The 13,682-nt window shown below is 39.8% G+C and overlaps 2 protein-coding genes across 2 annotated transcripts; both read right to left on the bottom strand.

The window, feature by feature from the left end:
- Positions 1-843: 843 nt before the first annotated feature.
- Positions 844-6,278, bottom strand: LOC143419731 (uncharacterized). Its single transcript, XM_076887087.1, has 6 exons — positions 5,267-6,278; positions 5,072-5,156; positions 3,170-4,202; positions 2,884-3,039; positions 1,927-2,019; positions 844-1,563 (listed from the first exon to the last, which is right to left on the bottom strand). Exons 3-6 carry the CDS (start codon positions 4,106-4,108, stop codon positions 1,243-1,245), a joined length of 1,509 nt encoding a protein of 502 aa, XP_076743202.1. The 5' UTR covers positions 4,109-4,202; positions 5,072-5,156; positions 5,267-6,278; the 3' UTR covers positions 844-1,242.
- Positions 4,123-11,776, bottom strand: LOC143419301 (uncharacterized). The gene is made up of 6 exons (XM_076885505.1): positions 11,709-11,776; positions 10,863-10,923; positions 8,133-9,520; positions 5,391-5,632; positions 5,072-5,156; positions 4,123-4,187 (listed from the first exon to the last, which is right to left on the bottom strand). The coding sequence occupies exons 3-6, from the start codon at positions 9,511-9,513 to the stop codon at positions 4,123-4,125; spliced, it is 1,773 nt and encodes a 590-aa protein (XP_076741620.1). The 5' UTR covers positions 9,514-9,520; positions 10,863-10,923; positions 11,709-11,776.
- Positions 11,777-13,682: the final 1,906 nt, after the last annotated feature.

The following is a 13,682-nucleotide window of genomic DNA, read 5'->3' as shown; positions in this document are numbered from 1 at the left end:
TAACCAGATACTCAATATTGCTGTATTGAACATGAAGATGTGATGAAGTGCAAAATGCAGTAACTTCCACAGTTATTCTACTTTGGCTGCAGAGTTTGAGATGTACAAACCAATTTTTCCCACTTGTTTAATCATAAAAACAAAAGACCCAATCACACATAGCCAAATAAACAACAGGATTTGAAGTGAGAAGATAATGAACCAAAAGTATTTTGAGTGCATTTATAGCAAACTGACAGCAACAGTTGTTTCCTCATCTCAAACCCTTCGTACACCCCTGGATGTAACTCTTCTTTTGTGTGTTCTTTCAACCTTGCAATTGATTACTTTGACAGCTACAAGCACACCCTATACCCCTGCTGTAAATTGAAAGCTTTAGCTTTCTCATAAAAGAATCTCCTTTCCTCTGTGCACTGTAAAAAGAATAACCCTATTCAAATTAAAAAAAATGATGTCCAATTGTCACATCCAAAATATTTGACTTCATAGAATCCAAATTGAGTCACTTGATATGACCTGATACTTTTATGTTGATATAAACAATATTACTAGACTTGACTGAAACTTTAAATTTTGCATTGATCCAAATTGATTTTTTTACATAGAACCATATTTTAATTATTGAACCAAGCTAATATATTGAAATTTAACCAACCTAATGTATTCACATCGAACCAAATTAACATGAACTAATATGTTTGTGTTGAAGCCAGGTAATTGATTTACATATATTCAAACTATATTTTTTACATTTCATTTTATTTCAGTTCAAAAATGCTCTGCATTTCCTATAAAAAACAAGACAGTTGGCCAACCAATTATTACAAAATTATTTATTGTTCCAAACCATTTTAACTATAATCAATAGAGAGGATTAGTAATATACAGATTTAGTGCTACGGCAGAAATGATTAGAGAAATGTTTGTTTTATAAAACCTGCAATCTTTTGAAAACCAGTATAAAACCTGCAACCTGTCTAAAACTGGAATAAAACTATTATAAAAACTCTTTTTAAACCAATTTGCAAGTACTCAAAAATGTTTATATGTGCACTGTGCCTCTACAATGTAAAAAAAAATCAAAAAAATCTACACATGTATCAATGAAATCAACTTAAATCTCCCTTTCAAATGGGTGTTCTTATAAATTTTGAATGTAGAATACCACTGCAGGCCAACCAAGCAAAATAACCAAGCACACATGCACATGCATGTGCACATGCACACATGCATGCAAACACACTACTGTGCAGTGTTAAGTTCACAATTAAGTTTGCGAATCTTAGAGGTCATCTTGTTAAAGTCAAGCTCCATCATAATCTTTTGAAGAGCCTCAAAGGTGAACCTGAATCCTCGTGGATATTCCATATTAAGAGCATAACAGAGTCCAAAGATCATTGCCACTCCAGCTGCCACAGAAGGCAACTCATTCAGGACTTCCACACCATCAATAATTATCCCGATGTCTCGAGGCTGATGTAGGAGGCTTGAGTTGTCCCTGAAGACGAAGAGTGCCATGGTGGCACTCTGCAGCTCTTCCTCAGCTTCATCTTTCTGGGATATCTTGAGGTAAAATATGGAACAAAATGTACAAGTGAAGAACTGAAGTCTGGCACACCTGATAAATCTTTGACCATAATAAACTACTATTTTGATAGTTGTTTGGTCACAGACTATTAGAACAATTATTTGACTAATCAGATTGTGAATTGCATAATCATTAAATTAAATCAATGGTGGAACATTTTCATAAATGTTCCACAAAGCCCAAGAAAAAAAGAAAACAATACAGAACCCTAAGATATTAACTTGATGAGTTGATTAATCGTTGCTGTCCTACATTAATCACTGCATTTAATAGCAGAGTTGTCAAATTTACATCAAGAGACTGCGTCTCATGTAGAGACAGAACAGATATGGACATACCATGTATTCTTTTATCAAGTCCTCAACACGTTCTCCAAGGTAGATAATGAGAGATTTAAGTATACACTCCCTCCTAATGTCAGCATCAGCATCCTGCAGGAACAGTTAAAATTGTTACTATGCAATATGGAGAGTATGCTGCGTGAGAGGAATTTTTTTCACCTCTCTATCCTCATGAGGTGACTAATGCCCCTTTTCCACCGACAAATCGGCACGGTGCACTTGAGAGCAGTTCAGTTTAGCGCGGATGAACTCGTTTGTTGCGGTGGAAACATAAAGCGGACGTAACTGGGAACAGGGACGAACCCATCTGACTATGAAAAGTCGCGCGCAAAAGTCTTTGTCCGCAACGTCACAGCCCGAAGAACAACAACAATCGCGATATATGTGTGTTTTTGTACTTTGCTCTGTCTGTGGTTCATTTTGATTGGTTTGATTTTTGGTTCTTGTGGAGGAAGTCGCCATGGTCCAAAGTCAATGGAGTATGGTTGCTGGGAGTTTTTTTTAAAGCCTTTTGTGGGAGCGCTTCTATATCACATCACGTGGGCACCACACATACCCGGGCCAATCAGGTGTAAAGGTGGTGGAAAAGCGTCCGCAGGGAGCTAAAGTGAACTGAGCCACACCGTGTTCTGTCGGTGGAAAAGCGGCATATGCTTTCTTGTCCCTAAATAAAAGTTTATACGTATATATGTATGTATGTGTATCTGGCGAGTGAGAGTGAAAATGTGTCTCCGAAATAAATTTTGTTATAGTTGTGCTCTGTACTTTTATAATGACAATAAATCTCTTCATTCATTCAAGGACAAAGCCCACACTTCCTTTCAACATTTTAAAAGGTCACAGCCATAATCACTGACGTTACCAAAATAAAACTGTAACAGGATACAAATTCTCATTAGATACAGGGGTTAAAATGCTAACTGTCATGTTAATAGTTAATTATATACACCCTACCTGATCAAGAAACTCTAGGATTATGGCAGTTTTTGCTTTGGTTGTCCCTCCTTTCTTTCTGATTATTTTAAGTAGCTGTGGGGAGTGCTTGTCCAGCTGGGCCATGAATCTGGTTAGCAGGGGAACTGCAGTAACCCGCAGAAACTCTGCATTAATCTGTACATGAGTAGACAGTGTACAATACATTTTTTTAAAGACCAACTTCCAACAAGAAAAAGTCAAAACATATATGTCCCATTTCCAAACTATGATAAAAGGCATTAGTACAAAAAAGTTAAAGTTATACCTCTTCCATCTGAAATAGACCTGGCCATCTTTCCAAGAGGTTCTTGATGTCGGGCTTCTTATCCACAACCTCTTTCCTCCTGAATTCGAAGGTCCTGGCCATCTTCTCTCGTACAGTTTTCTCATTGTTTCTCTTCTTTAATTCGGTCAGGAGAGATATTCGCTCTAGTTCTAGGCTTTCTGGATTCTCACTGCTGGTCTGAGGATAGTAATTGGCCTCACCTCTTCTTGCCTTTTTGTTGTTCTTGGCTGGCTTGGGAACAGGATCTTCTCGTGACTTTGATTTGAGGGTATTTACTAAGAGCTCAGATGCAAGTCCATGTGACTTAAGCTGAGTGCGGTAATTGCTCATCTTAGTCTTTAGTCTGAGTTTCCATCCGTAGCTCTCATTGAAGGGGTCTGGTTGCCTCAAGCAGGGATGTTTCCTTGTCAGAGCTTCCGCAACGTCACTCAGGTCTGCATCACTGGGGTACGCCTTGTAGGAGAAAATCTTCTCTGCCAGTCTTTCCAGAATGTCGGACAACATTTTCGATGTAGGTGTGAGCCTGGTTTGGTCCTTTGTGTATTCCGCATTCCCTTTCTCAAGTTGACCTTCTGTTTCAAAAGAGAATTGTGGGATGTTGAACTCCTTTGGCCAGGGCTCTGTGCGGAGTTTCTCAGAGGAGCTGCTGCTTAGTATGACTGTGTCATCAGTGTGTGTTGAGATGGAGCTTGTATCTAGGTCACTTTCTACAAATTCTAAAAGTAATGTTTCAGTAGCAGACGGTATGACCTTGATGGTGGTAAGATCCTTGATCATGGAGGTTGAGTTCAAGTTCACAAATGTTCCACCAAAGTCTACATCTTTATATTGCAGCCTGATACCTCCAGCAACTTTGCATGACTCTTTAACTTGTTCAATGAGCTCTTCAACTGTGTCTGGCACCCTTGATAGATCCATCCTCAGAGCTATTGTCACTCAACAAAATGAGGAGTCGTATGGGATTTGCCATATTTGTGGATCAAGTTGCCTCTCAGCGCTAGAGCACACAAAACTTACAACATAAAATAACACAAAGGAAAGAGACACAACACAGTATCAGCTCCCACTGCAGGTTTTTGAACATATGTTATAAGGGTACTGTCACAGAAGACTGCAAATTTGGATTGCATGTTTAGTGTGTACAACCACACCTTATCCTATACAAAGGACATTTTCCAAAGCCAAAAGTGGTCCAGTTATGTCATTGACTTTTCTAGCCTGTATTGCACAGAAGATAAAGTGTGCTCTAAGTCCAACCTTGACTTTTTTGTGGACCAGGGCCCTGTTTCAGAAAGCCGGTTTAGTGCAAACTCTGAGTAAGTATACCCTGAGTTAACGAAAACACTGGGTTTTTGGTTTCACAAAGCGAGTTTAGATTAATCCTGAGTGAGTGACTATGACGACACACTCCGTGAAGCTAACCTGCCCCCTAACATTTTATTTCAACTCTTACAGTTGCACTGAAAACGTCTCCTGCACTTGTCTGTGGTGTTCCCCGGTCATAGACCCACAAGATTTATCAAAGAGGGATTCCACAAAATTGCAGGTAGTAGGATGAACAAAACGTAATTCATGATGTGGTGATACTTGAACTACTACTTAAATTTTACATTTAATCAGGGCTTTATGTATCCTCGTGCGCGCGCTTAACTTGGGGTTAAAGTAACTCCGCGTTGATTGAACTAATTGTTATCAGCCTTTCTGAAACCGAATATTCCGAGTTGGACAGTTCGGGGTTACTCAACCCTGAGTATCGTTTTTCACTCTGAGTTTTCTAAACCAGCTTCCTGAAATAGGGCCCTGCTCTTCCATGGAGACCAGAGGAGGCAAGAGAAGACCAGGTTAGGAATAAATGTTACAAGTCACAACTGTCATTCTTACCTGTGCGTGTTGAAGGGTTGATGTAGACTGTGCACAAACTACTTATGTTGCGCAGGAATTTAATGTCAAAACACGTCCTGGATGTCTATAGAAAAGGAGCAAGGGAGGGAGGAGGCATTAGTTCCCATTTACAATCTCCTTGTGTTGGCATAAAGATGATCAGGTTAAAATTGTAAGTGCTATGTCAATGCAGACCTTAAACTTGAATATATCTCTTTAAGGTAATCAAACGCATTCCTCCTACAGTATAATCCACCAATGGATATGGATCTGTCAGTTCATCTGGACCCAAAAGCAAAATGTCCTTGTTGGGGCTCACTTGAAGTTCAAAGGCCCTGAAATGCTCCCAATGCCACGCCCTCAGCTTGCGAACAATGAAAAACAGCTTGTCCTTCAGAACCAACATGTGGATGATTTCAGTGAATTTAGGGATCCCAGCCAAAGATCCATATGCAAGGATCATTTCAGTTCTGTAGTTGAATCCATTGTAAGTGATATTCTTTGCCAGACACACATGGTCCACTGTTGGGTGTTTCAACCGTATTGCTTGTGCAATCTCCTCTTTCAACACATCAATAGAAAGAGTTGAAACATTTGATACTTCCAGGAGAGGTTTGTTAGGGTACATCAATATCTGCTGTGCCATGTGAAATTGGTGTCGTTCTGCCAAAGATAACAGCACATTCTTGAAAGATTTTGTGTATCGAACAACTCTTTTAAAAAAACTGTGCTTGGCTTCGAATCTCAAAGTCCACAGACAGCGTAATGGTCCAAACTGACGAATAAGCTGAGGATAATGCTCCAAGAAATGGTGCTTAGGCAGCAAGTTGTAGTCTGGGAAAACCTCTTTGAGTCGCACTCTGTGCTCGGAGATCTTGAAATTCAAATATGCAATTGACTCCTCTGTATGAACAGGTGAGAAAATTATATCCACAATATCCTTTAGATCTGTCAATATTTTCCATGCAGGTTCATCAGCAGGCACCTTCTGGCCAACAAGGAGGGGGAAAAACCTTAACAGACTCCAATTTTCGTGTGAATTGCCACCTATTGTCTTTCGAGATACAAAGTTCAATAGCACTGGATGGGGACGATTTACTTTGTCAGTCCACTTAAAGGGGAAATTCAGTATACAGTCATTTAAATATGCATGTGTAAAATATTTCTTAGACGTGAAGATGGAAAGACATAGAGCTACAGTGGGGCAAAAAAGTATTTAGTCAGCCACCGATTGTGCAAGTTCCCCCACCTAAAATGATGACAGAGGTCAGTAATTTGCACCAGAGGTACACTTCAACTGTGAGAGACAGAATGTGAAAAAATAATCCATGAATCCACATGGTAGGATTTGTAACGAATTTATTCGTAAATCAGGGTGGAAAATAAGTATTTGGTCAATAACAAAAATACAACTCAATACTTTGTAACATAACCTTTGTTGGCAATAACAGAGGTCAAACGTTTACTATAGGTCTTTACCAGGTTTGCACACACAGTAGCTGGTATTTTGGCCCATTCCTCCATGCAGATCTTCTCGAGAGCAGTGATGTTTTGGGGCTGTCGCCGAGCAACACGGACTTCCAACTCCCACCACAGATTTTCTATGGGGTTGAGGTCTGGAGACTGGCTAGGCCACTCCAGGACTTTCAAATGCTTCTTATGGAGCCACTCCTTTGTTGCCCGGGCGGTGCGTTTTCGATCATTGTCATGTTGGAAGACCCAGCCTCGTTTCATCTTCAAAGTTCTCACTGATGGAAGGAGGTTTTGGCTCAAAATCTCACGATACATGGCCCCATTCATTTTGTCCTTAACACGGATCAGTCGTCCTGTCCCCTTGGCAGAAAAACAGCCCCATAGCATGATGTTTCCACCCCCATGCTTCACAGTAGGTATGGTGTTCTTGGGATGCAACTCAGTATTCTTCTTCCTCCAAACACGACGAGTTGAGTTTATACCAAAAAGTTCTACTTTGGTTTCATCTGACCACATGACATTCTCCCAATCCTCTGCTGTATCATCCATGTGCTCTCTGGCAAACTTCAGACGGGCCTGGACATGCACTGGCTTCAGCAGCGGAACACGTCTGGCACTGCGGGATTTGATTCCCTGCCGTTGTAGTGTGTTACTGATGGTGACCTTTGTTACTTTGGTCCCAGCTCTCTGCAGGTCATTCACCAGGTCCCCCCGTGTGGTTCTGGGATCTTTGCTCACCGTTCTCATGATCATTTTGACCCCACGGGATGAGATCTTGCGTGGAGCCCCAGATCGAGGGAGATTATCAGTGGTCTTGTATGTCTTCCATTTTCTGATGATTGCTCCCACAGTTGATTTTTTCACACCAAGCTGCTTGCCTATTGTAGATTCACTCTTCCCAGTCTGGTGCAGGTCTACAATACTTTTCCTGGTGTCCTTCGAAAGCTCTTTGGTCTTGGCCATGGCGGAGTTTGGAGTCTGACTGTTTGAGGCTGTGGACAGGTGTCTTTCATACAGATGATGAGTTCAAACAGGTGCCATTCATACAGGTAACGAGTGGGGGACAGAAAAGCGTCTTACAGAAGACGTTACAGGTCTGTGAGAGCCAGAGATTTTCCTTGTTTGAGGTGACCAAATACTTATTTTCCACCCTAATTTACGAATAAATTCTTTACAAATCCTACCATGTGGATTCATGGATTTTTTTTTCACATTCTGTCTCTCACAGTTGAAGTGTACCTCTGGTGCAAATTACTGACCTCTGTCATCATTTTAAGTGGGGGAACTTGCACAATCGGTGGCTGACTAAATACTTTTTTGCCCCACTGTATCTCTGCAGGAACAATCCCTTCAAATAGATCATGGACCAGATCTGGGGGGAAACCAGTAGTTACTTTGAAATGACTTAGTTTCTCAGCAAGGACACATCTCTTCTTTACACCACAGAAATTGTCCAGAGATTTTTCCTCTATGATTTTAAGATGATCAGAATGAATCTCTTCTGTTCTTGAAATAAAAATGCCACTATCTAATGCCTTGGTTTGAATTTCTGATCTTGAAGCTGTACAAAATCGGCACAGATGACCACTTGAAAAATTTTCAACAAATCCAGCGATGCCGTGGGCTCCAAGGTTATCAGCTATTATGCACTGTACTGTTCCCTTAACAAATTTCCCTAACTTTGGCAAAAACACACCGTGGTTTTCCAAGGAAATTAAATCACTAATGAGAGGCTCAAGCACTGCTTCATAGCCATACACCTTCAAATCATCACTTCTGACCAGCAGAGCCAAGTGTATCGATGACAGTGAAGATTGACAACCAAGGGACAGATTAGCTAAGGTCCAATAGAGGGCACAGATTTTATGTTTTCTTCGTGATGTCCCAATTGGATTACATATTTCAAAATCATCGATGTAGAGATTTATTGAAATTGCACAGTCTTGAGACAGAAGTTTGTTGTTTCGGAAAAATTCCCCATCAAAGGGACAACTATAAACTGCTTTATCACTCAGATGAGACTCATATCTCTCCTTCAAATTGGCAGTCTTTAACAAAATAGTATCTGAACTTAGAAGCTGCTGCAATGTTTTCAGCACAGATACATATTGTAGTGATTTTTGTTTTCTTTTATCAAGAATATATTCCACTGGTGACACTACACCAAATTCTCTTTTATAATATGATTTGCGCTTCCAAGAAGTAGACAATGGACCTTGTTTCACTATTGCTTTTTGAATTGGGTTTGAAGAACAAAGTGCAGTGGCTAGCTCTTCAACCACAGATGCTTCCACATGACAGTTATTATCTCTCAAAAACTGACTAATTGTGTTTTGACTAACTCGCACAGAGACAGTTCCTATAAGATGTAGCTCCTCAAGCAATTCATTCACAGCTGTACTGGAAACTAAGTATGTGTGTTCCAATTTAAGTAAAAGTGAAGCTAATTTCAGTTCAACTTCCTTTTCAAAATCTCTTGAGTCTGTGATGGTTGGCTCATCCAATTCAGAGTTCAACGAGTCTGTAGGATAGCAGCTGATAGATGATGTGACAAATATTCCACTTTTTAAGTCTTTAACAGTGCATGAATTATGTTTTCTCCATTTATGGGTCTTGAAACTGCCATATATATTGCTTTTGTATGAGCAACCATTAAACATACAAGAGACAAGTTCATTTCTTTTTAAATGTTGATTGATATGTTGAAAAAAATCATACTCTGTGGAAAGCTGATTGTGGTCACAAATGTAGCACTTGAATGAAGAGGCTTTTTGTGTGGACTCCTGAGAAAGATGGTTCCTAGCTAGATGTTTTTGTAGACCGTTCCATGTACTGGATGAACAGGGGCAATTTTCATGGATGCATGGGTAAGGACGGTGCCTGCCATGAAACCGATGATCAAGTCGATAATGTTGTAGTAGCTCAGATTTTCCTGAAAATGACAGGCTGCAGTCCTTGCATTTCCACATCCGATAACTGAGGAAACAAAGGGAATATATTAAATTCCCAAACAGGTAATGTTTGGTATGGTATTGGTTCGATATATAGAATTCCAAAAATGAATTTGTCCATCTGCTGCAATGACAATTTATTTGACCACCCCTTTCCATCAGTATGAGAATGAGAAAATAATGGAGGGCTTTTCCTTTTTGTGTTGAGAGTAATTCCCCCCCCCCCCCCCAAGATTACATCCCTAGTCAAACTCTGTTTGAAGAAATGCCTCAGAAGGGGGTGGTGCCTGATGGATCAGCATTCATGTGGGTGGCAGGCTGAGCTGTGATTGACACGTCGCACTACTTAAACAGCAATTCACCCTCAAAACAGCTTTTTTCTGCTTATAAACTGTATTAGTGAGTCTTTACCTATGCAACCTTTCAGTTATTGGGCATTTCTTTTACAATTTCATGTAAACTTGTTAAATTCTACACTTTTTGGTCTAAAAATGTCTTAGTGCTGCCCTCTTAGGGTTGAAAGGTGGCTATTGCATTTGAATTTTGTGATTGGCTGAAAGCAGTTCATGCCTACGTCAGCGGTACATGCCAGTCACCAGCATCGTCTCTAAGACACATTCGCAACCTTGGGGTCCCAACCCCAATTGGGGTCGCGAGATAATTCTTGGGGTCGCCAAATCATTTTGGAAAAATATAAATGAATGTAGCTTCCGAATGAATGACAAGTGGTTGGTCTCAAACAGGTATTTTATTACTCAAAGCCAGTTACTGGGGGGGGGGGGGGGGGGGGTTTAGCTCTGAATAAACAGATGAACAGAAGCGCTTTTGGACCGTTGTGGAGAAATATGCATCTGGTATGAACAGCGGAGCAGCTGACAGTGTATGATTTTCCTAAGCACACCACTTCGAAGTGTTCCTGTGGCCAATGTAAACCATGTGTAAGAGTTAGACCAAAAAGGGTAGAATTTAACAAGTTTACACAGAAATGTCAAAAACTGCCCAAAACTGGAAGATTGCATTGTAAAAACCCATTATAACAGTTTCTAAGCAAAACAAGTTGTTAGGCTTCAGTTACTCTTTAAGTAGTTACACTCCAAAATAACAGGACACAACCAAAATGAAATGTTCCCTTTGCCCTCCATAGAAAAATCAGAGTGCTTTTCAATTACAAAGACTAGAAAAGGGGAAATGGGGCACATCTCCCTACACAACCAGCACTGAGCACACACCTGGGTGAAGCCGAGAGAGCAATTATTGCACACAATAGTGCCAACACATCAGCAAGGTGAATGAGAGGATAATGAGGGAGGGTCTAGATTATTATGACATGTTTAAAAAGGATGTGCAGTGTAAATGCAAAATGATACCTGTTCAGATTAAATGAAAATGTATGCTTCAGCCATGGAATGGATGGAGCGATCTGTGGTTCTGAAAGCATACAGAAAAAAAAGAATAATGTTACTTCTCTATAAAACACATAACATAGAAAAACCAAGAAATACGTAACATGACATACACATCCTTATAAAAAGCTAGTACTATAATTTGATTTAGGTTTACCAAACAGTCTACAGACCAGCCATTAGCGACTAAGTTTGGCATAGGGTCAGTTTTTTGCTGTTAAAATCAAAATTTATTCAGAAAATGCACATTTTTCAGAGCCGCGCCTGAAAGTCAATTGAAGGAATTAGTCTTATGTCATTGATCTTACATGCTGGCTTGTTATTTCTGTCTCTAAATCATGCACATTAATAATTATCTTTTGCGCTCGGTGTACACACACATAACACACAGATATTTATATGAAGAGAGACAGAGACAAACGTGCGCGCACAAACACAAGCTTGTGTCTAGAAACCGCGAGCTCACCAGAAAAATTCAAACGAAGCGGAGCACGGAGTTATACTATGAATGTTATGAACTATGAACTTAAGCTAGCTAGCTGTATCCACCACCGATGCATCGTGGTAACGCTAGCCAGTTAGTATACTGGTAAAAAACGGCTTTTTGCCTAACTTGCATTCCCGACTGTGATGGTCGGTTGCTGGTAACCAGTTCTAACGTCGCGCCGGATAGCTAGCTAGCTTGTAGCTAGCAGCTACAATCATGCAAAAATTGGGGGTGGCTGTCGACCCAGCTTAAATGGGGTTATTTTCTGCAATTTTGGCAATACAAATTATAAAAGCTTTTGTAACACACTTGGCTTTACTTACGTTTATTTTCAGATGAAATTAATCAAAGATGTGACACGATGTTTCCAGCAGCCATGCAGAATAAAAATTGGTCCCGGTCTATTTCTGGTGGGCGTGTTCAAGTGCAAATCACTTTGACTCAAATTAAAGATATTATCTGTTCAACATGAAAAGGAATATATGTTTTGAGAGAAATCAAAAACTTTGCGTTGTGTCCTTTGTACAGATATTTAGTTTCATCCAAATCAAAAGTGGTATTTTAAAATGCAAAAAGAAAGGGTTTCACAATCAAATCAATGATTTTATTCTGTTTTGAATGGCACTTATTAGATTGAATGAATGACTGCATGTTAGACTTTTTACAGTGTGGGTTAGTGCAGACAACTTACAGATAAACAAGTCTGGGTAGCAAACCATGTCTGTCTGTTTGTTAGTTTTTTCAGGGAACGACAGCTCTTCTCCAGTGTATCTGTTTTATGTTCCCTTTTCCTCAACCGTGTGATATTCTCAATCAAAGGAAACAGCACAATTGTTCTTCATAAATCCACCTTCGTGACGATGAACTCACTGTGCCCAAATTTAGTCATCTCATCTAAGTGCTAGTAAAAGATTGTTGACAGTTTTGCATGTGGCCTTCATGTGTGTCGTTTGAGCCGGAGGTCAGATTTACATTAATTTTCATGTTTTCTGCGGTGCGTGATGACCTGGTGAGCCTAGGACAAGGACAGAGAGACAGGAGACTCCTGTGCCTTATTTCCTCACTTTGCAAAAAGCCTAAGAAACATATAAAGCAAAACAGAAGACTAGATCTCATGTGGCCTTTGCATTGATTAGAATTAGTACTTTAACGTAATGTAACACCAACCATAATACCCAACTCTACATGATATGTTGCCTTTTCCTTTTTCCATGGCCCTACAACATGTTTTTTGCTTTGTCTTTTCTAGCTTTGTTATCACTCTTTCATCATTTTTGTCTGTTTTCTGCCTTAGGACGTGAATCACGGTTACCCCTCACAGTCAAGGGTAAAGGTATGGGACCTGAACTTGAGTTCAACCATAATGGGATTGAGTTATTAGATTTTTTTCATAGGAGAACAATAATATTATCAAGAGATAAGAAAAACGAGCCAAAACGAACACTTGTAATGGGAGAAATATGTCTCACAAGGGTTACGAATGCATACAGTATGCTTCATAAGTGTAGACTATGATTTTCAAACATGTGCCATGATTTGTGGCTAACTTTTAGGGACTAACAAACATCCTGCTTGTAGTCCTGTGGTTTTTTCAAATAAAGTGGGCATTTCTCCTTCTAAACAAAAAAGAGGAACTCGTCACCCAGAAAAAACATAGATTTTCCAATTACAGGCACCACACAGTAGTCTGTCAAGGTTAACATATGGTTTAAATAAGCTGCTGCTACATCCTGAGATGTTCAGGATTAGTCATTAAGCTAACATTAATGTTAGCCTGCTGTTATTAGAGAATGCTAAGATTAACATCAAAGTGTTATTTCACATTACCTGGATTATATCTATATTCAAATTATGCAGAGATTAGTTAGTATTTAGTCACTTCAGAGTATGATCCACAGTGATGTACAACGTGTTCAACCATCTGCAGCTGAGGTCTGACTCAGTTTGCAAGCAGCAAGTAGCAGAAGCTTAGCCATATGTTAACCTTTATAGCCCACCGTGTAGTATCTGTAATTGGTAAATCTATGTTTTCTAGTAGAAGGGTGTTCTGTTTATTTAGAAGAAGCAAAGCCCAGTTTAACTGGGGGAAAAAAAATCCCACAGGACAGAGGAAGCACAGATGTCCCAGTTTTACACTAGCACATGAACACAGCTTACATTTGTGGATCAGTGCGAAGCTGACAGCATGAAATTTGTCTCAAAACCCCACTTGGGCATGCAACGTGATCTGTGTGTATCAGGAGATTTCGGCACACGTATTTAAGGTTTTGTAAGTGAGCGAGAGTAATGCCAAATAT

Source organism: Maylandia zebra, linkage group LG7 (assembly GCF_041146795.1).
Source record: "Maylandia zebra isolate NMK-2024a linkage group LG7, Mzebra_GT3a, whole genome shotgun sequence".
NCBI lineage: Eukaryota > Metazoa > Chordata > Actinopteri > Cichliformes > Cichlidae > Maylandia > Maylandia zebra.
Note: the sequence above shows the minus strand (reverse complement) of the source record. Positions and strands in the feature narration are given on the sequence as shown.